At 41.4% G+C, this 27,599-nt stretch overlaps 1 protein-coding gene across 4 annotated transcripts; it reads right to left on the bottom strand.

Moving 5' to 3' along the window:
• Positions 1-6: 6 nt before the first annotated feature.
• Positions 7-27,513, bottom strand: ATP6V1A (ATPase H+ transporting V1 subunit A). Of its 4 annotated transcripts, none has more exons than XM_042866948.1 (15): positions 27,431-27,513; positions 15,934-16,028; positions 13,683-13,811; positions 11,952-12,166; positions 11,117-11,254; positions 10,517-10,668; positions 9,517-9,679; positions 8,328-8,436; positions 7,452-7,574; positions 7,248-7,362; positions 5,871-5,934; positions 4,827-5,030; positions 4,451-4,545; positions 3,133-3,304; positions 7-2,260 (listed from the first exon to the last, which is right to left on the bottom strand). In XM_042866948.1, the coding sequence occupies exons 2-15, from the start codon at positions 16,013-16,015 to the stop codon at positions 2,168-2,170; spliced, it is 1,854 nt and encodes a 617-aa protein (XP_042722882.1). In that variant the 5' UTR covers positions 16,016-16,028; positions 27,431-27,513; the 3' UTR covers positions 7-2,167. The 4 variants fall into 4 exon arrangements, with proteins under 4 accessions (XP_042722882.1, XP_042722883.1, XP_042722885.1 ...); XM_042866949.1 differs by having other exon boundaries at positions 27,353-27,439; XM_042866951.1 differs by having other exon boundaries at positions 27,420-27,439.
• Positions 27,514-27,599: the final 86 nt, after the last annotated feature.

Genomic DNA, 27,599 nt, shown 5'->3' with positions numbered 1-27,599 from the left:
AAGATCTACGTTAAATCCATTTTATTCTCATTGACTCCCAACAGCTTTTTAAATGTTTTTTTTTTTGTTTTTTTTACACAATTTCCAGCAACATACATTATGAAATATACAAGAAAGTAGGTGGTTGGGTTCTGCCCATCTTTTCATTCCTCCCACAGCTGTGGAGGGAAGACTTGCAGTACACAGTGAACATCAGAATCTCAACACTGAAAACTGAGACACAAAACAAAAAAGACAAAAATATATATGAAACTGTTTGAACTGGTCACACTTCAGGGCCAGGTACAGCACAATAAATATTAGAACTGTATTATCTTAGACATCTTCTGTAAAGTTTATAACATCCTCTATTTAAAGAGATAAGAACATCTGTTTTCTAGCATGAAATGCTACATAGTACAGTGGTGAAGGGTACAAACAATGAGGAATCCAGCAAGGGCTCAAATGGTGACCACTCATTCACACATGCTCATTGTTAAGTAAGCAGCATACACTGAAAGTTTGGTGAACTGTATGTAAACTTAACTGTTCACTACCAGAATATCAGCTGGAATAGTAGTTTATTTTGGGAGAGCTAAACACAGTAAATCCACTTAAGTTTCAACTGAGCTCTCCATGGCAAACAGCGAGTTGATTTCATAATGGAAGTGGCAGCATTTGGTCCTTGGCGCCAAGATACCCTTTCACCATTGCCATTCAAAGCTGGCAGCTGGTGGAAAAAACACTTCAGTGTGGAATTAATGCAAAGCCCTGCCACTACCAGTGGCATCTCCAACTGTTACTGTTTCATGACCATAACAAGTTTAGATGTCAGCTGGCACCCAGCTGGGCATTACAGTGTTGCGCAACAAAGAAGTATTAGATGTCATCAGACACAAGAGAGTAAAAGACCAGCAAGTATGGCAGCATCTTCACCTCTCTCTGCAGCAATGATAGGAATGCTGGCGCTTGAATTTTGACAGAAAAGCTGCTCTACACTCATTTCTCATCTCATACTAGTTTTGCCAACAAGCCCAAGACACAGCAGAGTTTCAGCTGCTTGACAGACTGTGCTTCCAGAGCATGGTACAGAAGTCGCTAGCTTCTCTTGCATCATTATCAATAAGGCAGAAGTAAATACATTTTGTACTGTCAATCTTTCCCCTCTTTAACCCCCACCCCCAAAAGTTTAGCATCTCAGAATCTTTCTACACAAGAAATGAGGACCATCTGTGCCACTGCCAAACAGGCACAATGAGCACAAGTGGAGCAGGAAGATTAAGCACATACTTTTTACACCTAAACACCACCTGGACACTGCACTGGTAGCCAAGAGCTGGTAGAGAGCACCACCTAGGAAAGATTATATTCCTGGTCCACACATGTGGAATCTTGTTATGGGTCATAGTACAAAGCAGCAGTAACAAGCTTCACAAACTAAAGCAGCTGAGTGTTGTGAAACATTATGGGGTGAGTGGGAGGCAAGAAGGCAAAAATATTCTGGAATTTGAGCACCTATAGCTTCAATTTTAGCTGGTGCTCCATCCAACAGTCCTATCTGTATTAAGTAGGAAAATAAAATTCTATTTCTCCAGTGTACAAAAGCGTACTGGCTACTCGCACATGCTCATCTTCTAGTCAGTCCTTCCTTGGAGAGATCCAGATCTACAACATTTCAATACCAACAGACTCAGCCAAAGGCTGCAGAACGGACGCAGTAGGGAAGAACTTTGGTTATATCAACATGTCATGTCAGAATATGGTCAAAAATTCTGTTCCATGATAGTCACTTAGCAAAATGCTAGACCTAAATGCCCTTACCACTGCCAGCTCAGAATGTACCGCGTGACTGCATTGAAATCTACACCTCCTCTGCCAGTGCAGGTCAGTTGGTTGTGTTACCAAATGATCTGGGGGAGGGCAAGGTGAATTTTTCCCACCCTAGAAGTGTACAACAGCATTTCATCACTCAGCCAGGCCCACTCACACATCACTCACTATATCAGACACACAAAGCAATGCCAAACACAAACTAAGGAATGTTTTGTAAAGACACTGAGTATGAAGAGGGAAACATAGGGCTATTTATCAACTCAAGTACTGTTGCATCATTCTTGTAAGGTAGGGAAACAGAGGAGCTGAGATGAGGAATTCAGAGGACAAACCAGAGTGGTCACAGAGGTTCAGTCTAGTCTTCCAGACTGCGAAATGCATTCTGCATATCCTCAAACAGTTGAGCATAGTCTGCCTTGATTTTTGTTTCACCATCTTTGACGGGGTCCTGAAAAACAATACATCGAGTGTACAGACCAGTCTTGAAAAGCCTCTGATCCTTAAGACAACCCTGTTTTGCCACATATTTTTTTTAACCTCAGGATTAAACACCTGCAAACAGGCCAAATGTACTTACATGTGTGGATTACACCACTACTCATTGTCTTGCTGAGGCAGGCTACAGAATACTTACATTCTTATGTTTCTTAGCCTGTTACCCAGGAAATATCACTTTCTTTCATAACTATTAGTGTATTAGAGGGCCATCTCTACTTAACACGCATTCATCTTCTGGTTTCCATTTTTCAGCCAAACTGTCCAATGCTATGCTGCATGCTGAGTGTCTTCTCACAGCCAGGGTTTGTAAATGAAAGGATTACTTCCCTATCTCTACATAACCAGCTCTCAAGCAAGCTTATGTGCCCAGGTGTACCTTGTTCTGCTCTTGCTGTTCTAGAAATATATACTAGGGATCTCTTTGTTGCAGAAACAAGCCAGTACCCAGCAGGAGTAGAAGACATTGGTACACAAGAACACTTTACCTTTGCATGCAGTTATCTCATGGTATTTGTTCCTAAAAGATTGGCGATACTAGCAATGGCTTAAGAGAGTTTTCACAAAATAACCATCAACTTCATATTCCTTAGCTGCTTCAACATCAGATTGCATTACAGGTTAATGTCCTAGCAGTAAATGCTAAAACTCATCCAGAGGATGCTGGCGTTAAGTATAGGGGTAGGAAAGCCGCACTCTACATGGATGGGTAACCCAAGTACATAGACATTTATCTATGGCAACTCATAACCACTTCTAATTACAGCCTTTTAGAGGCACTGAGAACTCCCCCAAAGTAACCCAAGCTGGTTCCTTAGAACATACCTTGAATTTCATGGAGGTAAGTCTATAGAGGATTTCACTCATGTTCTCTCGGATGATGGACCACGTGATCTTATTGTCACTCTGGGCTGTGGTTTCTACAGCACGGCGTGCCATGTCATAAAATGCAATCATATTGGAAAGCATTCCCACTGTTTTGTAGAAAGGGCAGAATCTGATGAAACAGAAGAGGATCTGTAAGGCATCTTGGAGCAATTAACAGGACTACTCTTTGTTCCTGCCTTTGCAGCAACTCTGAATTCTCACCTGAAATAAAGTGTTAGTCTACTTCATGTCAAAGGAGAGAGACAGCCTATTGATTGACCTATCTAAAAACATGGAGCCTTCCTGAAGTGAGGTTTCTGAAACAGCATCCAAACACTGGACAAAAAGGGGTAGAACAGTAACCATTGCTATACAAGTCTGACATCTCAATCTGTGCCACTGCAGATGAGAAAGGGAAAACACTAGCAGTCAGCGGAATTCCTCCTTCCTGTTTTGTCCATTATGGGAGCAGGCTTCCTGAAAACAGCATGGGAGAGCCTGACAGCTCTGCAAGTTTCTTTGCTCACAGGAAAGGAAGCTTTTCTATGATAAGAGTACTCCAGAAGCTTCACACAGAGTCTTTTTTTTTTGTTTTTTTAAATGGATAGGTGACTGCGATGGAAAGTACCTCACTATTATCTATACAGTATATCATGATACTTCCTGTGCTTCTCCATCACATAAAAGCATGCCTTACCCCAATAACACAATTAAAAGCACACACCATACAGAATGATGCACATCTAAGTTTTTGGAGAATATTTCCAAACCTCCTGAGCTATCTGGGCTGGGGAGTGAGCAGAAGTTCAAAGCACCCCTTGGCAGGCTGTTAAAAATAAAAGGATAGTGAGGAAGGAAGTAAAAGTGAAGGAAGATGATAAACACAGCACTAGGGGAGAAAAAAAATAGTAAGTTTTTAAACAGATCAAACTTCTCAGTTACTTGCAATCATCTGCTGCTAGAACAAACAGGAAGACTTTGGGTGTTGCCTGTGAAAACAAAGTGGCTGTCTTCTCCTGAGGACACGCTATTGCAAAAACTAACTGAGCTGTATTCATTTCAGTGGTTGAAGGCTGAAGAAACTCAGACTGAATTTGGAAAAGGTCTGTGTGCCTTGGGGTAAAACAATATGAATACTTTGTTCAATGGCTTCTGTTCTACCATTTGTTTATGGCAAGTAAAATTCACTTCTGCACTGATTAACTTCCAAATAAAATAGCTATCGAAATCCACACTACACATGAACGAGGCAGCACTGTAGCCATTTAGATCTTACCTGTCATAAGGTGTATAACCGTTCTGTTGCAAGAAGTCATCTTTTATCAGCTTGGCAACCTCCAGAGTAATTTTGTCTGTTTCTGCCAAAGAAGCCTAGAAAGGTAAGGTCCACTGTTAGTTCAGTACTTATGTACATGAAATCACAGATTCAGAGTGGTGGGGCTGGAAGGGACATAAAAAGATCATCCAGTTCCAACCCCCAAACATGTTTCCATGCATTACCACCACCTTGTAAATCAGTAGAGCTCACCTAAGCATTGTGAAATTAAATTCCTCTCTAGCACACACTATGTACCTGTAAACCACTGTTTTTATGGTACTATGCTAAAACAGTTCTCGTGGAATCCCACACTTTCTCACAGCTGGTTACTCACCTTCCCTACGAGCTGCACAATCTCTGCAAGATCCTCCTCTTCCTGCAGGATCTCTTTGGCCTTTGTCCTGAGAGGGACAAACTCTGTAAAATGCTTGTCATAGTATTCATCCAGAGCACGGGTGTATTTGCTGTAACTGATCAGCCAGTTGACAGAGGGGAAATGTTTGCGTTGTGCCAGCTTCTTATCCAGGCCCCAGAAAACCTGCCAGAAGCCAGTGAGATCAACCAGCATTCAAAAACAAAATAAATGAAAGCAAAACAAACCATAAAAACAATCAAAACAACCCCCAGTATGACAAGCAGGTTTGAGCAAACAACACAGCAAAAGCTACCACAAATCTTCAAACAAAAGCCTGAGAAAGAAAACCTGCCTTTTACTCATTTAACTGTAGCAGTGACTTTCAAATATGAATCATCGAATGAATCATAGAATGGATTGGGCTGGAAGTAGAAGAGACCCCAAAGATCATCAAGTTCCAATCCCCCATATATTCATCTCAAAAAAAAAAAAAAAAAAAAAAAAGTTGAATTTAGGTTTATCCAGCTTGAGATTCCTCCTAATTGAGGAGTCACCAGTAGCAACACACAAGTCTAATTAAGTGGAGCCCTTTTTGACATAGCTCATTTTACCAAAACAGGGATGGGCAATCACTTGCGAGCTATCCTTCTCCCAGTCATCTGCTCTGAGGATTTTTTCCATGGTTTCAACGCACCTGCCAAAGGTGGTTCACTTTCCATCCTACTTCTGAGAGTGGCCATACTTAAATTGCAGCTCAAAAGGCTGCAATCAAGAAGCAAAGGAATATTCCTGAGCAGCCACTGCTAGAAGGAATTATTACTTTTTCTCCCTTTTCCAAACACATCAGTTCAGAGATCTCACAAGAGATTTCACGTCCTACACTGTTGGAATACATCCTGCAAAGTTGTCTGTGTAAAATTAAAGCTCTCCCACCACAACCAGTGGCACTAATGTATTAAAGTACAACCATTTTGTCTAGGTCTGGCAGCTTACACAAAGGGGCTGCAGCATAGTGAGACCTACCTGAACAATGCCCAAAGTAGCTGACGTTACAGGATCTGAGAAGTCACCTCCTGGTGGAGAGACACTGAGCAGAAAGATATAGAAGGAAAAGTAAATCAAAATCATTGGCACAGTTTAATCTGAACATATGACCACACAGGTCCATGATATACAGACAAGAAAGGCCAGCATCACGTAAGTAATGGACTACAAATTCTTACTGTAATGAGTGGCAGCATATCTACTCAGGTGTGTGATATCAATTACAGTTATATCAGTAACTGACTGACAATATCAAGGTATCATTTCAGTCAATTTAGCACCAGGTTGTCACTCCAGTTTGGATTATCAAACCTATCTCAACTGGAATGGATTCAGGACGTGTGCTGATATGGCAGCTTGAAACACAGCGGCAAAGATTTTATGCAAAATACCCCATTTTAAGTGATTTTAGATAATTATCAGATATTCACCTATACAGCAAGCACTAACTTCCTTTGGGCTTGACATGGCAATACCTGCTTCCCCAACAGGTAAAAGCTTCCCAAACTGAAAAGCAGCTGCATTTGTTGTGAACAACAGAACTAAGAACAAATAATGGACTCTGGGAGAAGCTGCAGGTGCTAGAGGCTCTGCTAAAACCTATGGAGGAAGAGCCATTTTACTCACAGCATGTTAGACTGACCAATACAGCCTACAAGAAAGTGTCTGCCTACTGTGTAAGCTTCCAGTTTGCACTGCTGCAAGACACCTGTCATTACACCAAAAAGGAAAGCAGTGATAATCAGTTTTCTCTTCTCTTACACCAAAAGTTTCAAGCACCTCTGCTTTCCTTCCTTTTGGTCACTCTTTCGCTACAGTAAGAAGTAACTCAGTATTGTCACCACAGCTACACAGGAATGCTTTTCAAACAAAGTTCTCATCTATCACATTCGCTGAAAATTTTCATGTGATTTGTCTGGGCACTACACGCTTTTCACAGCCCTGCACTTTGAGATATCCTGTTCCTGTTCCCTGTAATTCTGTTATTTAGCAAGAGAATCATAATACGTTATGCTCCCACACTGTTGCTCCAAGTGTTCCCTCTTTCCCATTCTGAGCATGGTTTGACATACTTTTCAGTGACAGTGCTAATGGCTTTTTTCCTGGAGCCCTTTTCTCAGACAGCCATGACTGTGGTTCTACATCACACAGAACCAATCACATTCATTCTCTCTTCTCCTGTGCACAGTTTAGCAACAGTTGAGGGTGATCAGACATGATGTATTTATGCACATTATACATTCCTAGCTCTGTAGCTGCACACAGCAACAAGACCCTCTTGTTTGAAAGTATTTTGACATACAAAAAGATAGAGGAAGAACCGCAGCCGACACAAAGGAAAGAAATGCAACTCACGCTCCAACAATGCTGACACTGCCTTCCCTTTCAGGATTTCCCAGACACTTCACTCTGCCAGCTCGCTCATAGAAAGAGGCTAAACGGGCACCAAGGTAAGCTGGATAACCACTGTCTGCAATTATGAACATACAGAAATCGAGTCAAAAGCTCTGAGTTTAAAGGATGTATTTACAAGTCTAGATGAAGAAAAGAACAACTCACCAGCTGGCATTTCAGCCAGTCGTCCTGAAATTTCTCTGAGGGCCTCAGCCCATCGGGAAGTAGAGTCTGCCATCATACTGACATGGTAGCCCATGTCCCGGAAATACTCTGACAGGGTGATTCCTAGAACAAATACAACAGCACAATGCAGGATAGCAAACAAGATAAGTTATTTATGTTTACAGTCTGATGTCAGTAAAGACTGAAAGTTACTGTTCCTTTCCACAAGCCCATGATGGATTTTTTTATTATTATTATTATTATTTTTTTGCTTTTGTTTGTTTCATTCCACTCTTCTCATTTTTGCTTACAAACCATTCTGGCAAATCTTATGTTCCTGTGCGTTTCTTTAAGGAGACAGGGCAATATCACTGATGCTACTATTTGCCTCACAAAGCCTCTTCTTATCGTAAAATGTCTCCTTCCTTTCTAAGTCACCAGAACACATAAAGATGTTTTATCTGACAACTTTTCATGAAAAACTATTAAGAAAAAACAATCATCTGAGAGGCTGCAGTGGAAAAAAGTACTTCTCAGAGAGAGCTATTTCTACCCATTGAGAAGCTGTACTTCAGCAAAAAGCTGCTCATGAAGAACACAATTACATAATTAATACATGGGGCAGAACTACAGGAGATCCAATGTGATTAAGTTTAATTTATAAGCAGAATTTATTCAGCATGTGGAGATCATAGTTGGGGATAAGAAAGACAAATCCATTTGTGATACTAAGACTTTATGCAGGCATAGCTTGAAAGGCTTGATTTACGTAATTAAGCAGGGGTCCTGGTACTGATCATCCCAGGAACTGAAAATACTAGAGCATGATAACTTGCTCCATACATGCAGCCTCTTCCAGCCTCCTGTAAATCTTACCAGTATAGATAGAGGCCTCTCTGGCAGCCACAGGCATATTGGAGGTATTTGCTACCAGAGCTGTTCTCTTCATGATGCTTTCTACCTTGCCATCAACTTCCATTGTTAACTACAATGCAACAAAAAAGACACAACAAAAACTATAAAGATTCCAACAAATTTATTTAAACTCTATTACCTTATATCAGGATAGCCTCCTCACAGCTAGTCTAACAAAGCAGTGTCTAGATTAGAGATCTCAGGATTCTATACTGTTTTTCCTTTCAGAATGAGTTGTACATGTGCCTCAGCCTCATCCCATCTTCCGCTAACAGCAATGCCTATTAATCCCACTGCTCACCACAAATAAACAAGTGATGACAAATCTACTCCAGGAAGTACATTATCCTCTTTCAGCCTCACTTTACTAGGCTGAAAGAGCCAAAAATCCTTAAATCCACTAGGAAACAGAGAGTTTTTTTCCTTACCTGTACCAATCTGAGTCCATTTTTGACAACTGGACGTAAGCCCACGTACATAACTCAGATGATCTCTCATATGCACATGAACAGCAGAATGCATATCCTGACATTTGTGTAGCACTCTACTTACTGAGATTTACCTTCGCCCATTGTCACATTGCAAATCAGCACATAAAAATTATTTCTAACAGTGGTTTCAACCTAACAGTTTGGATCTGCTCTTTATTTTACAGAGCTTTGCACCAAAACCAACCCACTAACATATAACAACATTAAGGTGAAACTAGGCATTTTCAGCTTCCTTCAGAAAGTATTCTGAAGCCTAACTGGCAAAATTAGTATATTATAACAGCACTTACCACCACCTTGCACCTTGTAAATACAGATGCCACATCTGGCATACATGATTACGCTAGAAAAGTTAGAGATAACAACAACAACAGGAAACATCCTTGTAACGGTGCTAAATTATACTCAGGCATTCAGTTTGGGTTTCTTTTAAACAAGTTAAAAGATATGCCCAAACACTAGGCCAGATGTTTCTTGAGAGGCCACTAAAGACATGCTTGCATGATCCAAAAGTGATTTCTGCTGCAACAGTCAAAACTTACAGCCAATAAGATTTTTTCAAATCACTATGCCAATAAGGTATTTTATTCAGTTGCTGTACTAGTATAATAGCAAGTCTTTCCAAGAAGGTTTACTCTCCATGAATTTTCCATACTAACCTCAGGAAAATCTCTCAGCACTTCAGACATTTCATTTCCTCGTTCTCCACAGCCTACATAAATGATGACATCACTGTTGGAGTATTTTGAGAGAGACTGCGAGATCACAGTCTTTCCACAACCGAATGCCCCAGGAATTGCTGTTGTACCCCCTTGTACACACCTGAGTAAAGAAAAGGGACTCTTAGCAAGGAACTCAAAAACAGCTCTCTTCCATTTCAGAATATGTTTTCTTGTAAGGAAACAACTGCATAATTAAAAGCAGAACAACAGGATTCACATTCAGTGTTCGGTCTGAGAAGCACAGTGGTGTTTCACTAAACCAAAGACCAAAGGAATAAACTATCCTTTCTTTCTACTGCCTTTGAAATACATGAGGTACGCTGGTACAATAACTGCACTTGCAGGCTTGAGACATAGTTTACACAGCTGGAAGCACTGATGGAACACTAACGTTAAGAAAAGAACATCAGTGCTACTTAAATGTGCATTACAAGAATGAGCAGAACAATATTTTAGGACAAAAAATTACTCCATTCTGCACCTTGGAACTCAGCCACTTACATGAGAATTTTGAGTTAAAATTCAACATGACAGTTTCTGTCAGTGGTAACTTCAGACTCATTGCAAACTACACATCCACAGGAACATGGAAAGAGATCCTACTCGTGTGCTCAAATGCAAATATCCAATCTTGAAAGTCCTAGCTTTTCTGGAGGTTTGGTATGAATAAATCATTTTTACATTTGTCATTTATTTCCTGAATTAACGTAAAAGAACCATCCTGTTAAACCTCCTTTTAACTTTTCCCCACTTCCATTTTCCATTCATAGTTTCCTCCGTCAGATAGAAATATTATCAACTCAGCTAGATAACTTGTTTTGAGATTATGCTGTGGTACACAGTGAACGTTTGGGGTCTGTTCACCCTTAAAGAAATTAACACTATCCTTTCTCCCAAAACAGATTTCTTGTATAGGAACAGACAGAATATTACTTACGGGAAGAGGGCATCTAGCACCCGCTGGCCAGTTAACAAAGGATGATTTGCTGGTAACTTTTCAGTCACAGGACGGACTTGACGTACAGGCCAGACTTGGACCATAGTGAATTTTTCCTTCACACCTTCAAACTCCAGCTCTAAGACAACATCCTAACAAAGAGCACCAGACATCTGAAGTTAGCCAACAACCACACAACGGATCAGCACGCAAATTCTCACCTCCACTGCTCCACGCTACTAGGACTTCAACGTGACCATAGATTTTGCAGATCTTAACACCCTATCACCTCTCCCTGAGGAAAAGCACGTTTCCACATTTACAATACTATGGGGGAACTTTTCATATTCATTGGATACTGTAGATGCCCACACAGAACGGCAAATATAGCACACTTAAGTGCCACATGTAAGTCATAAACACAGAAAGTAACTGCACAAGAAAAACCACATAATCCCTGCTGGGAGGGCAACAGAAGCCAATTCAAATATTCTGTTGCACAAAAGGCTCTGAAGGTGGCATCTCACAGAAGAGAATGGGTCCTGTAACCTTATGAAAGAAACATGGAACACCCCAGAAACTGTTATGTGGGAGACTTACTGAAGTGTCATAATTTCCCGGTGGAGCAATGTATGTAACTGTGCCCCTGTTCCGTGGGGGCAGCATGATTTTGTGTTTGATAAGAGAGTTTTCATTCACCACACCGTAAATGTCTCCACCAGTGATGTGGCTGCCAACCTGAAATCAGAAAGCACCTATTAGCCATAAACAAGAATTTCATTTTGAAAAAAGAACGCTGATGAAGAATCACATAAAATAACTATCAAGTCTAGCACCATTATGACTTCCTTTACAAATGCACTGCTACACGCAGTAGCCCATTTACATATGAGTATTTACATAACTCATTACTCTAACAGCACATTGCTAGCAATACTAAATGCATTCAGGAGCATTTCAAGGCTTGGACTGTAGCATTTACTGATTGATGCAAGGAATTCTCCTTGCTTCTTTCATACCTCTCAGCTTAATGTGCTAAGTAGAGAATCTGCTAACCTGCAGGACTGAAAAAGAAAGAAGATGCCAAGGGCTATGACTTTTTTCTAGCTCTAAAACTATCTTCACTGTATTCTGTTGTTATTCATTTTGCCAAGGTAACACCTGTTCCTGCTAGTGGAACCGCACTAGGCATTAAATTCTTTATGGCACTGCAAACACATTAGAATTTTGCAAGTTTCTCATATGCAACAATACAGGGAGTCACATGGACTAAGTTCTGGTGATCCCTGTCTGGTTCTCACTCTCACATATCCTTAAAACACCATATTACCTCTTCTCATGAGCTTGATTATTTGTAACTACAGTTCCTAGCAGTCACAGCCTTGGTGCTCTGAGAAGGAAGGAGAGAAGGGAAGACAGGCTTAGCAGGACCTACCCGCAAGTTTTTGGAAGGTGTGAAATCCCATTTGACATCTCGGCTCAAAGCTGACACATTGACACCTCTAGGGATATAGATACTTTTGGTCAGGGTGCTGATGTCTGACAGCGGCCTCTGGATACCATCAAAAATAGCTCCCATAATGCCAGGCCCCAGTTCCACTGAGAGGGGTTTCCCAGTGCGGAGTACAGGATCTCCTACGGATACACCAGCTAAAGATTTGCTGAGGAAAAGTTCATCCAGAGAAATTACAGGGTAGAGGGCATCACACCCACATCATCATGCCCTTACAGCACCTTTCTGACATTGATGTGATAGTTTTGATAATATATTACATATCATCATTTGGGAAGCATGTAGACATTATACTAAACTCCAGCTGAAATTGCTAAAGCAATGAAGTTGTTCATCCTCTGGAGAGGTAAAGTTGAGAGCATATGTTCTGAGTTACAATCATCAGTTCAAGTCAACTATATGCATACATTTCTTGTTGTACAAGACAGCATGATGGCAAGACATCATCAAAGCATTTCGTTTATCTTCAAACATGTTTTCTAGGTTTACTGTTAAAAGCAGACAGTGGCATGAAAAGATTTTTTTTTTTGCTTTACACTTTGCTAGAAACACACATCACAACAGTTTTAACCTTGAGCTTTGCAGAGCTTTTTTTGACAGGAGTCTAATTTTAATGAGAGTTTGTTATAGACCAGCATCTCCCTTCCCTCCAGCACTGAGTTGTCCCTCTTAGGCACCACCTGAGCTCCAAAGATGCTCAATGGGCCTCTCTGCAAAGGGCCAGTAGTTTAACAAGCCCTATTAGAATACAGGAGACATTCTAAAAGCTTATGTATGACTCACAGAGAGATTAAATGCAAGTCGTATTCAGAAAGCTCTTGCTATCCTCTCATTAGAAATCTAAGAGTAAACTGTACTTACGTACAGGACTTGTTCAATGTATTGATTTAAGACTACTAAATATAACAATGAAGAGGCAAATAACATTTCAAGTTAATAGGTACAGACACAACCACTGACCAGTTTACCATTCAGCTCCCCAAAATAAAACACTGGGAGCCAGTACAGGCTGCTTCCTAACATCAATGGGTAGACAAAATCAACTCTTAAGTTCAGAAAAATATTGAGGGAAAGCGGGGGGGAAGCTATCTAAGTTTCATGAATTGCTCTTATGACACTCTCTTATATGCTTTCAACAGAAAATACACTTTACATCAACTAGATTTTAAATACATGTTGTCCATCTCTCATCTGGATGAAGATTCTGCAATCACAATGCAGAAACAAGAAAGGAACAGATCGTATCTGTTAGAACAGTCCGTGCAGAAGAAGGAATCCTGCCTACTTTACATTTCCTACAGAAGCATGCCACAGGCAGAGTTTTCAGAAGCAAAGAAAAAAATACAACATACTGCTTGGTAGTTTTGCCATTCATAGCTGACACCTGTCAAATTTTCATCAAGGAGCTGTAACATTTCAATGCAAGTGAACCCAAACACGTTGCTTGGTTTCCAGGAAAAACAACAAAGAAGTTTCTTTCTTACACAGCCCACCAATATAAGGTCTACCTCAAAAATATCAGAATTTACAAGAGATGTACAAAACAGATGCTGGATGCTGGCACTGGAAGTAACAACTGCTGGTCCCGGTCAGTTTTGTTCATCTTCTTTAACATAACCACCACGTTCTGCCTGGTCCAAAGGGAAAGGATACATGTTTCTTCATACACCTGGACAGTTGCCAAATCACCTTCCAGTCGGATAATTTCCCCCACCAGTTCACTGTGGCCTACTCGTACCAGCTCATACATAGCAGCACCTGCCATGTTGCAAGCAGTGACCACTGTAGAAGACAGACACACAGAGATAATTTGTTTTCCTACAGTTAAAAAGAAAATTCTGATCAGAAGCTACTAAACTCCGGACAGCATGAGACTAGCATTCACTCAGATCATGAGTACCCCTCTGATTTAACACAGGGGTAAACTGGCTGCCACAAGCCCTGCTGTTTTCAGGATATTTTACGATTTGTGATCGGTATTCCACAGCACAACGACACGCAGTGCACTGGGAATTAACAAGTTAATGCTGCAGCTGCAATCTCAGAAGAGAGGAGTGTACCACAGCTCCCAGAAGAGTTCATTATTCCATTTCCGTTTTCCATTCAGACAAAGATCAAACTGACTGGGAGTCATGAGACTGTTCTCTCCTTTTCCTGCTCATCTCTGCAATGTGTGCTCCCCAGCCACCTTGCCTACAGCATTACAGTAAGGCCTTTGCTTTCTGTCTCATTTATTTGACTTATCAGCTTCAATTCCAGTTATACTGTATTATTGTGTTATCTCACATTCTGCTACCATATTTACTAAATTAGTTTTCTCCCTTAGCTTGCTGCTGTTGCCTCATTTCTAAGGTCCATTCTTCCGCCACTATTTTGTTTTTAGGCCCATCTCCCTACCTTTTCCCTATTTCCCACTCCTTCAGCATGGGTCCCTCATTAGTCACAGTACTACGCCGAACTGGGCTGGAACTCTGACATTAGTTTAAAAGCTAAAAGAAAAAGCTTTCCTATACATTTCATGGCTGATCCTTTATGCTCATAAGAGTACATTACCAGAACACGCCAGCACACAGAAAATTCACACTAATTCCTCTGGCATATCCTGATAGATGGTGAATGTTAAGGACTGTAATGACACAGTGGCCTTTGCAGACATTTGACTAAATTAAAACATATGAGAGAATGGTGAAAGTACACCCAGTACATCATAGTTATAGAAAGATATGACTAGAGACTGGCATTTTCCAGTTGTTTATAAACTTCTATTTCTCTTCATAGCATTTGATGCTAACATAAAGTACCAGTGAACCGATCAACTAAAGGTATTTCCTAAAGGCAACATATATACTTATATCTAAAGCAGTAGACATCTATACAGGTTTTAAGGAAATGCTATTTTGGTGTTTTATTTTGTATAAAAGTAATGAATGACTTAAGACATTTAAGTTACACTTCCACAGATGAAGATCACAACACATTTTGGACTTGAAGCCTTCTATCATTTTGACTTAAACATCAGCATAATAAACATCAGGTTGTATGTAGACTGCTACTTACATGCAGTGTTGTTGCTTTAGAAGGAAATTCATCATGTCCTTTATATTCTATCATCCATTTTACATAAAGGTTTCACGTCTTTACAAAAAAAAAAGTTTTTCCCCACATCTTAAGAAAGCTGTATCAGTTTTAAACTGCATTCAATCATCACTTCTGCAATTAAGAAACTGGCTTTTTCTTTAGGTAGTCTCTAGCCAAGGTAGCTTCTAGTAGCTTCTTATTCATCACAGAATCCCTATCAAAAAGATGTACGCTCTTCTGTTCTCACACTGCCATGCTTTCCTACATCTCGTGAAGAGAATGCCGGAGGGAGAAGAAAAGCCAGCACACTCTGCATTTATGCTGATAAAACAGGAGGAGCAGTTCTCCCCCATTCACACTAACATCGCCCTCGACCTTTGCAGCAATCCTTCAGCCAATGGTGCAGTAACACAGAACAGCCTGACACTGGCAGAGGACTGCGTCTTCCAGAGAGCAAAGGGTCAAACGGGATTTCAATGAGAACAGACCAAGCATCACACACCCTCATTGAGAAGCCCAATGCAGATTCCTGACTAGGCGGCTTTATCTCAACCAGAATGCTTGCAATTTATTTATTTTTTTAAAACTTACTGTTCCTCAATCTGCTTACTGTTCATTATATCTTCTAATAAAACTAATCAGCATTAACACCTTGCTAGTAAACATCTCAATCTTTCATAAATCTTTCATATAAGGCAGCAATCATTCTTAATATAAGCCCCCCAAAACCCTACCTACAACTTATCACACTTCTTCCAAGTGAACATCAGGATTAACAATACATTAGATTAAACAGAACCTATGATTTCCCTTTCAAAATACCTACCAGGTCCTGACACTCCATGGACATAGCCAACAAAAGCTTCTCTGTCCTCATCACGGATTTTTGGTAGCTTGGAGAAGTCCATTTTGCCTGTTTAACTGTATAGAAGGAAAAAAAGAGGAAAAAGTCATTTCTAAAGAATACACACATATGCAGTTCATTCCTCCTCTCCCGCCTTCTGTTGTTTTCCTTTCATTAGAAACAACACTGAAGAATTCTGAACTAATGTACCCTAAAACACTTTAACCACTCGGATCTGAAAGCTATGTAATATTAAAAAACAACTTGTTTAAGCAAACAAGAACTAACATCCCTCCTAACTGCAGGGAGAGGGCTGGAACATTACTCCCTAATATGCTCCACAGAACCCTAATATGCTCCAAAAATACCCTAACACTACCAGCCTACTTTCAAGTCAAATAACAGGCTATTTAAACAATGGAGAACATCTTCTGCCTTCTACATCCCCCCTAGGGTCCTTCAAAATACAGAGGTTTTCTGGATTCTGAGTGATTCATAGGCAACTGCAAATAGAACAGCACAGGGATGCTTAACAGCCACCATTCTCTAAAAAGCAGTGCTACAAAGAGAATTTCCACAATTACCATTTTTGCCACCTCAAACTGATGGATCAGCATTTAAATAGAAAGTACATATTTTAATATCACATGCACTCAAAACTGCTCGACGTGTCACACCGTTAGCAAAAGGCATCGTGCAGTCTTTGCTCTAAGTGAAACCTGTAGAACGTCAGAGAAGAATAACAGCTAAGAAACTCAACTCACAACAGTTAAACAGTAGACTGATATCTCCTGACAGTTACTGAATGGAAAAGCTGAACAACCGTCACAGAAAAAGCTGTTCAGAAACCTCACGGATCTGCGTTTGCCCTGTAATTGGCAGTTGGGCTGTCCTGCTTCTGGTGCAGATAAGAACATGTAAGGGGTTTGTCAGCCCTTATCATGCTTTGCGTTACCTTGGAAACGAGTTAGAGAGCAGCAAGGCAAATGCCTACCCACTCCCACTGCATTGGCAAATGTATCGTACAATGCTGGTGGAAGGTGCAGCGTGGTAGCCTCTGCATACCTACAGGGCCTATCTACCTAGCAAAAGCATGCCATTCAACAATACAAACCTTGTGTAACACAGCTTCCATCGACTCATTTCCCAGCAGCTACCCCAACAGTTGACTGTGACTCAGTCGCCATCAGCCTGGTGTGGAACTGGTGAGTGGGAGCTCAAAGCCTCTAAATCGGGTATTTGTAAGATCCCCCCTACTCCCTGTAATGACAGTCGATCCTTTAAGCTGCCTCCTCTTTAGGTCTAGAAGATGATTTTCATTTCACTGCTTATTTCATTGCTCATAATCCCCTTCTGACAAGTGGCAGAGGGAGGGCCTCACAAAACAGTCCGTAGTCCCTGAGCAACTGGTAAGAGCTCATTCCGGTTAACTAACATCGACTGTCTCCTCTTGCACTGGAAAACGCAGCTAGTCCTTTGAATCCACCCAAACACATAACACGAAACAACCTCTGGAGTCCTACTACTAAACCTCCTACGGGAGTATAAACAAGAAAGCGCTAGACACAACTCTCTAAGTGAATTAATGGCACTGTTTGGCAGCCATACGGCAGAGGGTCTCAAAAGGAAAGACTCAATCTACCAAGGCAAACAAAAGCCGGAAGAGCACTGGCCAGTTTCAAGTTAAATCAACATTCCTTCATATCCAAATCAAAACCTGAGGGCCAGTTAAAGCAAGGAATTCTTCCTCACCTTTGCTCAATCTCCTATGCACAACACAGACAGGAAAAAAAACACCATCACTCGCCCAGCCAAACTGACTCCTTCGTTAAGGGGCTGCTCGTCTTTTAACCTTGAGTACAAATTAAGAAATGCTACAGTTTGTCCATGGACAGTTTTCTTGTCCAGCTTCTTGCATATCAGCATTACAGATGTTTGTTTTAGATGAAAAAATTCACAGAAAGCAGAAATGCTGTTTTACATACTTGTACTGTTACACATCTGTCTTGTTAGCAATCAGAACAGAATTCCCTAAAGCATGTTGGGATTTGCTAAGCATTGCTTCGTCTGCATACAAACCCAGACACCACAGCAGCTAGCCATTTTGAAAGCCAACTGGTTCTTACAGCCCTTTAAGGGCCTCCCACCAACACAGGATTTGCAATTCACTCTAACAAAGACTACTAGCATACAAACACAAGGTATTAGCTCAATTTTAATTCCCATATTATAAACAAGGATGTATCTAGCACCCTGTAATACTTACAAACAGGAAACTTCCTCATCTCAAACTGTTCAACCACTAATTTAAGACACACTTTTAAGCTTTAACATGGTCATCTTCTATCTAACAGTGCCAGAAATTGAAATATTACTTGCTGCAGGAACATCTCAGACTGAAAGATGATTTATTAAGGTAATACCATAGTCATCATTTAAAAAAAAAAAAAAAAAAAAAAAAAAAAAACAAAAACCAGCAATCCTCTAGCAATCCTAGATTTCTATCTTGATTTCTCCCCAGCACAGTAATTTGGCTACGTGGGAACCCCCAGTGGAAGTATCCTGCTCCCAATGCTGGAGAAACCTGTTTTCTGCTACAGTTTTAGTTTTGCTTCCATCATTTGATCAGTCCCCCAGGTTTCCCCAATGATCTGCCTTACTACAAAGATCTCTGCAAATTAAGCTTCTAGTGAGATTTTTAGAAGGAGCCTTCTTACAGCACTGAAGAAAATCCACGACTATTTACTAATATAAACACAGATTCTTACCTTGTTTTGCAAATTCAGGAGGGACAAAAATCCCCACAAATGAAGCAAAGCCAGAATTCAGGAGTTAAGCAGCACCACTTCCCAAATAATTGTCCTTCTAATGCCCCTATACACAGGGATGAGAAAGCCTGCTGCAGAGGGGAAAGAGATTTCTGACACACAGCAGAGGCACAACCACCTGACTTGATGAGTCATCAGTCTCTCTCCCACCAGCACCAGGGAATGCCGCAATAGCAAACCAAGCAACCTAAAGCCCAGCAGAACTCCCATCTACACCCTCCTTGGAGCACAGTACCAGACATAATAAATTACAAGAAGCCCTCGCCGTTCTAGTAAGGACCTCCTACAAAGCCAACGACCTCAATGTGCCAGACGGCCCAAGTGCTGCATGTGAATACATGAAAAATCCTTGAGAGACGCATGCTTGCTGCTGGAATCACAGCTTGCCTACCAGTGCTCCAGTGTGATATCTCTCTGCCAGTGAACACTGTTCCCCAACAGCCTAAAAGACGACTGCTTAACAACAGGCTGCATAGGCAGGCGCCAAAAGCACTGCAATTCTAATTGCTTGAGTGTTTAGAACAGGTATCGATTCTCAACAAAATAGTCTTGTCAGAGCCTACTGCTGTAACATAAACCCCTCCGCCTTGCTGGCAGAAGCATTGGTGTGTAACACCCAACACCTTGTTTATGCGGACTGATGTTACACCTTTTGTGACAGCCACTAGCTCCTGCTGTCACAGGCTGGTGGGCACTGACGTTTCCCTGCATGCTGTACAAAAGACAAGCAGCTGCACGTTCTCTCCTCCCAGAAAGCTGCACAATACCAAGAGCTCCCAGCAGCCATCATGAGTCTATCTTAATAGGTTCTAGGATAAGCAACACATCAAATTGGCACAAAAGCCTAAATGCAACAGTCAAAGCTGCATTAAGTAGCACAAGATTCAGAGACAGAAGCATTACGTTAAACTGAGACAGGAGAGGTTTAATTTAGATATTAGGAGGAAGTTTTTCACACAGAGGTGGTGACACACTGGAACGGGTTGCCCAAGGAGGCTGTGGATGCCCCATCCCTGGAAGCACTCAAAGCCAGACTGGATGTGGCTCTGGGCAGCCTGGTCTGCTGGTTGGCGACCCTGCACATAGCAGGGGAGTTGAAACTAGATGATCATTGTGTCCTTTTGAACCCAGGCCATTCCATGATTCTATGATGTTGGAGTAAGCCAACAACCCTAGCTGGCTCAAACGGCATGTAAGACTGCACTTAAGTCAAGTTTTAGAATCATGGCTGCCAACACTTGCTGTGTTCTCCTGAACAGCTTTTAGTACAGGATGTAAATCCCACTATCTGGATGTATGAGGAAGTGTTGCATGGATCCCATAAATAATATGTTAATCACTGACACAGATTTACTGTAAGCTGGATGGTTTATACTTCCCCTTCTAACAAATGATATTTTTTAAGAGGAAGTGCTAAAAAGAAGATACAGTGCCTAGGGTTACTAGACAAATACAGAAGTTAAGCTGCATTTTGAGAATCCAGGCTATTTTCTCAGAAGGAACAGCGTGCCCAGAACTCTGGCACAGGTGTCTTGGAACAGATGACAAATAGTATCATCAGGACATTCACTCCTTCAGAATACACAGTTGTAATTTTACCACAGCAGAGAAAATTATTCCAGATTTCTCAGTCACCAACAGAATTTCTGGGGTTGAAGGGCACCACAATCTATGAAAATCATGCAGGATTTACCACCTATGCTCAGCAATGTGCCTTACCTTTCTCTTTATAAAAAGCATCATAGAGTCAAGATAGTAACTGTACCAACCTCTTAGCCCGAAGCTCAAGCTAGAACTATCACTGGTTCTTACACTCAACAGACAGCCTTCCATTTAAATACCCCATACCATTCCACTTGCCACAGGACACACAAGAGGTTGTCTCTGCTTGGCAGGTTGGGAATTTGCATCAGTAATGCTCACCTACATGCTATGGATCCACCTGCAACCATGCAAGGCAAGGCAATTTACCCTTTGTGTAACTTTCTCTTGGGTGCTATGAAGCTACTGCCCCTCGTGTGACGCTTACTATTTAACATATGTACAGATGCATTCAGGTACATTCAAGATTGAAAGAGGCTGCCACTGCCAGGATACTACACTTGTCCTCAAGTCTAATGCCTTCAGGAAAGCCAATGCTGTGCAATGTGGTAATTCATGATGCCTATCACAAGTTCCTACTACTTCCTCAAATACACAGGGACCTACACGCCAATACATACAAGCTTCATACTTCAAGTAAATGTCATACCTTGCAAATTAGCCAAATATACGTAAAGTACATGAATTTTTATAACTAATACATATAAAAAAACACAACAGATTCTCACCAACCACAAAATGCAGTTGTGAAACCTACCCAAGCAAGCACCATTCAAGCATCCAAGCTTTTAGCAGAAGCTTGGAAGATTCCACAGAATCACAGGGCTTGGAAAGGACCTCAAGAGATCATCAAGGCCAACCTTGCTGCTAAAGCAGGTTTCCTGCTACAATAGGTAGCACAGAGAGGCATCCAGATGGCTCTTGAATATCTCCATCTCCACAGAAGGAGACTGCACAATCTCTGTGGGCAACCTGTGCCAGTGATCTGTCAGCCTTACCACAAATTAGTTCTCCCACACAACTGTATGGAACTTCCTGTGTTCAAGTTTTAGGCCACTACTCCTTGTCCTTTTGCTAATCCTGGCTTCATTAATTTGCCTCCCAGCTCCCTTCAGATACTTATGAACATTAATCAGACACCCCTTCAGTCTTCTTCCCCTTGGCTAAACAGACCTAGGTTACTTAGCCTTCATTAATATGGGAGATGCTCCAGGTCCTTAATCATCTTTGTGGCTCTCTGCTGGACTTCTTCTAAGAGATTCCCAGGGAGTCCATTTCTTCAGTTAGCTCAAAAAAAGGACTAGAAAAAAGTTGTGTTTGAACTTGATTGAGAAGTTAACAGCAGCAATAACTTCAGACAGAAAGACAGCCAAGTCTTTCACCCTGTAACTGCTGTGACCCACTGAAGACCTGACCAGCTTAGTAGATTACCAGCCTTTTGACTTCCAATGAATTGGTTATGCAATACCTAGAATTGGTAAGTATCCTTGTTTTATCAATTAAAATACTCCTGTTTTGAGAGAAGCCCCTTTGTCCATCTGAACAGATCATCATCTGACTGGTTAAAAGCCAGTTTTCCAAAACACAGTTTTCTAACACTGAATCTTACCTCCCAGCCCAGAAGGCTTCTCCAGAAGAGCTTCTGAAGTTCAAATGGATGAGCTTCCCCTTCTTTCTAGTTATTACACTGCTTCACAATGAACGATTTGGCACTCCTTTCAGATTGTAAAACCTCCTGCCCCTTCTCTGACTTGATAAACTTCCACACAAAAGAAAGAGCTAATGCAACAGAGACCCAAGCTGTAACAGAATATTAATATTCATTTCTAAGTCCTATAGTAACCTCTTTTCTTATCTTGATCCTTCCAACTGCTATGGCTGAGTTCTCCAGCCATCTGCTCTGCACAATGCTCAGTCACTTCCCCTAGATGAGCAATAGTTTTGTTAACCTCAGTAACACTACTGCAAAGCTGAAGCATCTACCCTTACATTTACTAAATAAAACACTCACTCAGCTTTTAGGTGCATTTGGTTCCGTTACTTGAAATATTTTTTGTTATTCTAATCTTTAAGATTACAAACATCAGAATGGGATGAATGCAAAGCTGTAAGCAATTACAGAAGCTTCACTGCAGCTCAGCAGGGTAACTTCTGAACGGTCAAAGATTCTTAGTTTACAGAACAAAAAGTGTACAAACTCACAAAGCAACTATCGCTGGGCTTACAGTTAGGGTCAGTTTTACATGCAGAAAAATATTGGCAAATTGGGCTTGTGAAAACATACCTGCTCATCTGTGAGCCTCACCGCTACCTAACCTCTCACCCCTAAACAGGATAGCCAAAATGCTGATCCAGACTTCACAGTAAGCATTTCATCACTGATGACTGCTCAGAAAGTTAAATGGAAAGTAGGGATATTATGGAATCTTCATTTTATTATGTGAAGTATTTGACAAACTAGCTTGCTTGAAGAGTTGAACCAGGAATGATTTTGTGTGAAAGCCATTGAGAAAGATCTAACACACCCAGCAGATAAAACTATTCTTTTACAGCACTTTGGTATAATGAAACACCTGGCTGGAATCACAACACACATAGGCATGGGATTCCAGTAAAAGGAAATTAAATTGAGGTTGACTTTTCCTGTAATGGAAAAACTTCATTTTTATACTTAAAGGCAAGTTAAACCACATTTGGAGATTTTATGTTCAATTACCTGAAACATTTACAGTTTCTTCAGACTAGCCAGAGCCCCTCCAATGTAAACTACATATTGCAGCAGCTGTCTGAATATCTATTAGTTGATTCAGATTTATCCCATGATACCAAAGCCTCTAAGATCTCATGGAGCTCGAGAAAATTCAGAACTAACAGAGAAAATAAAGAACTAACTTTTAAAGTAAAAGCTGCTTATCAGTTTTATCTGCATTTAGCCAGGAAATACCATTTTAGTTTTCCTGAAGAGCTGCTTTCTAAGGTAGTGTCTTCACAGTAAGAAAGGGAATAATAATATAAATATAATGATGAGAAGGGGCAAATGTTTGTCTCATTAACTGAGCTTTTTGGAAGAAGCATTTGCTAGACTAAAATATTTTTTTTAAAAAAGCAAGTAATTCTTCAGGCCCTTAAAGCAAACTTGCACACTTCACAGTTTTTATCCAGCTATAATAAACTACTTTTACAAAGGAACAATTCTCTGTCTACAAATCTAATACTTTTATTTATAACCTTTCCATCCCTCCTCAGACTTAACCATCACAACCATAGAGTACTGTGGTACATGTTTAGGGCACAGAATGCTGGCCCAGTGTCAGAGATATACAGACTACCTGTCTTTTATGTGGTCTTAAACAATAGCAGCTCAAGCAAGTCAGCAGAGCTTATAGCATGTTAAAGATGGAACGCGTTGAGTGGAATACTGTATCTTCAACAGCACAGACTTCTGCAATTTTCTTGGGATGCAGGCTGTCAAGAAGAGATAGTGGAACTAAATGGTTCCCCGGAACTCACCAGTGCACCAAAATTTCAGCTAGGCCCTAAGAATCTGCACAGCACGTGTGGTCTTCAACTGGTTAACAAGGTCAAAGAATTTCACATCATAGAGATGCCTTCTAGGAACACAGTTGTCCCTTAAGAGCTTGCATCTGCAACAGGGGTACTTTCAGCATAAGTTTTAATTCACTTGACAGTTTAGAAGGAAAAATTCCAGGTGTTCACAGACATAGCAATGGCCTTCATGACTATTTTTCCTCAGGAATGCAAAAAAGCAAAAGCTAACGCAAAAAGCCCAGTGTTAGAGATATATGGTCATGATGGCTGCTTTCATTCTAGTTTTAGTACTTCCTGATAATCATAATTTAGGAAATCCACAGTAAACCTTCAAAACTCTGTAAATTAGGACAAAAGAAACCATCAGTAGCTACCATGCATGCATTAGATCACTGTCAGACAAACTACTTCTGCAGAGTGGTCAGGAGCTCTGAAACTTACCGTTTGATAAGCTCAGAGCAGTAAACAAGCTGATGAGCTCAGAAAACAAATTCAGCAGCTAAGACTGATCTTCACGTGCCATTTGGTTAAGTAACAGTAATAAAGTCTGCTAGACAATGACCGTCAGGATTTATCCATATGGATCTTAGTTTTCAGAGTAAGTGTGTCTTTTTAGTAAAGAAATGATGCTAGATTACACCTAGATTATATACAGAAGTCTAAAAAGCTAGAGACAAATGGTCTTTTTTTTTTTTTTTTAAAGAAGAGAGGTGTGTTCAACTTTGGGAAAACTTGAAAGAAACAAAAGACATAAACTATAGATTATATAAGGTAACAAAACCAAAAACATTTGATGCAGGTTGTAGAACTTACTGCCATGAGGTACAGCCAAATCCATTAACTTAATATAAGCTTAGCTTCCCATTTTCAAAAGGAGGGGAACAACGAAAACACTTTTTCAGAGCATAAAAAGTGCTTTCATGGCATCCAGAAGATCCAAATTAAGCCAGCTCTGCACACTGTATTTACAGGCAATCACCTCCTGCAAAACTAGCTTAGCCTCTGTATGAATAGAGCAAGTTGAATCATTCAGCTTCATATGTTGGACTAGATCCCCATTTCTCTGTCTCCTGTTGGAAGGCTGAAGAAGTCACATGCCTGAGGACAGTGAGTAATAGTGAACAAGCATGATATTCCAGCTGAGAACATCATCTGCTGTCTTTGATAGTGTTCCATTCTAAAAAAAAAAAAATCACATGGATGACATTCTCAATGCTTCCAAGTCTAAAGAAAACACTTTTCTTTGTGTTAATGATAGAAGTGGCAGGGAAAGAAAATCTATTTCAGTTCTTTGTGGTAACTGCTATGCAAGTGCCAACACTTTTCCAGGCAATGTAGTTAAAAACAAATAAATAATGAAGAGTAAGTATTACTGACAAGCAATAGCATCACTTTTTTTTGTTAATACCAAAGTAATTGAACAAATCAGCTAGGTTATCCTGTAACCCTTTTATACTTTTAAAAAAACTGGGGACATCTAATTACAAACACACCTTCAGCACAAGCAATTTGGAAACATAAGGGAAAAGCGTGGATGGGAGTTTTGGCAACACTGAAACTCAAAGAGACAGAATCACGGTATCAGAACACAAGGGGTGAAGCACAGAGCATCTGAATACATCTCCAGGGGAATCATCTAGTAATCTGCTGGTGTACAGCTCCTTTGGATGACAACATGTGAGACTCGTGCCCGTGTGCATCTGTAAGATAGATACACGAAGCAGTACTTGGAAACCAATAAGACATGGAAGCACGCTGAAGCCTACACGCTGTGCAAGTCTAGATGAATGAGGTATAAAACAGTTAAGATATATTTAGATCAAAATAAAAGCTACAGTTAAGCTAACACTAAATGAAAATTAAGCTACTACTGATTACTCATGGATGAACCTCAATAGTAGCACTATCTGTAGAAAACAGATATGGAAAATGGAAATACTGTATTTACAGGAAACTAAGAACTTGTGTTACTATTGCAACACGAGACTCCAACCCCCATTTGAAGAGTCAGCTGATGCTGGCAGACATTTTCCAGTCTTGTCTTAATTTTCCTTCCCTATGCTCTCAAACTAATGCTGGTTTTTATCATTAATGCCAGGCTTTGTCCCTTATTATGGAATTAATGCTTTTTCTACCATACAAACAACAGTTTTCAAGAAGATTTAACATAATATACTGAAAAGCACAGTGAAAAGTTACCTGCAACATTTTTGGTCATTCAAAGACTGATTCATGCTGATCTCAATTAACATATTCTTAAGTAGAAAGTACTAAAGTGCAGATATTAAATATGAATGCTTGACTGTGAACACCTTTAAAACTACAGCGTAGAGAAGCCAAACATTCACCTACCGTGGATTCTGCAGCGTCAAAGTCAGCACAAACACAACAACTTACAGAAGGTGTTAAGGATCTGCCTTGCAGTTATCTGCCCTCACCAGTGCCAACCTACATTTGCCACATCCTCACTCAGGTGCCACAGATGGGTGGGTCAATAAACCACCTCCAGCATGCTGTCAGTGAGTTTGCCTTCACTTCCTCAAGAGGTATTTGCATTTGAAATGCTGCGATGGATCAAATAGCCCAGATACTTTGCTGAAGTATCACATCACAATGAATAAAAGAATCACCAACTAGATTATTCCAAGGAGAGCACAAATTCTCTCATCAGTGGAGCCTGGTATAAAACATAGGAGAAAATCACTTTGGGCAACTGCAGTGAAGAGACAGAACCTGAAACATGTATGTCATACGCTGGCACATAAGCCAACGGTTTTCCCCAGAATCCAGTCACTAAAATTCACGTAAAGACAAGAAAGGATCTTAGGGGTGACAACTGGAACATCTCATTTAAATTCGGGCTTCACCACCGCCTACAGGAATGGGAAACGCAGGGGATTTGTCACAGCACCTTCAGCTGAAAGCTGTCACTTGGAGACTCACTGCCAACAGCAGCAGCGGGAGCGCCATGCCTGCCCCATAACCCTCCGTTCGCCGCAGCGCCCAAGGCACGGCGAGGACCAGCTTCGCCCATCCAGAACAGCAGGCAGAACGCGCACAGAAACCGGGAAGCGGTTTGTGACAGACCGCGGGGATATCTGGCTCGGCCTACGTCGAACAGCTCAGAAGGCTCCCCGTCGCAAAATCCGGCGTTCCCCAGCTGCCATCATGCCGCAGGCAGGCGGGGCGGGAGCTGAAGGTCAAGGCGCAGAGGCCTCTCCCATGGACAGATCCCATCCCGCCGGCGGACGGCGACGGCAAAGCGCAGCACGGCGACGGCAAAGCGCAGCACGGCGACGGCAAAGCGCAGCACGCACCCTTCAATGGGCAGAGCGGCGCTTTCCCTCCCCGCCGCGCCCGTTAATGACCGCTGGAGGAGACGAGGTGACCCCCGAGCGACCGCCCGACCCCTCGCAACCTACCCAAGGGGGGACGAGCGGCGGCAGGGCCCTGTTAAACGAGAGGAGGGAAGCAATAGCTCTCGCTTACGGCCGGCTTACCGAAGCGGCGCTCCGTTCCAGCGCCGGCGGCCCGCGGATCAGCTGATGGTGACCCAGCGCGCACGCGCCGTCCCCTCACTCCGCGCGGCGCAGCCACGTGACCGAAAGCCCCGCCCCCCCACCTCCCCCACGCCGCTCTTCGCGCGCCCCGACCACTCCGCGCACGCGC

The sequence above is a fragment of the Lagopus leucura genome, unplaced genomic scaffold (assembly GCF_019238085.1).
Source record: "Lagopus leucura isolate 7727_CA_CO unplaced genomic scaffold, USGS_WTPT01 Super-Scaffold_100001, whole genome shotgun sequence".
In the NCBI taxonomy this organism is placed as follows: domain Eukaryota; kingdom Metazoa; phylum Chordata; class Aves; order Galliformes; family Phasianidae; genus Lagopus; species Lagopus leucura.
The sequence above is the reverse complement of the archived record's forward strand: the minus strand, read 5'-3'. Positions and strand labels throughout refer to the sequence as shown.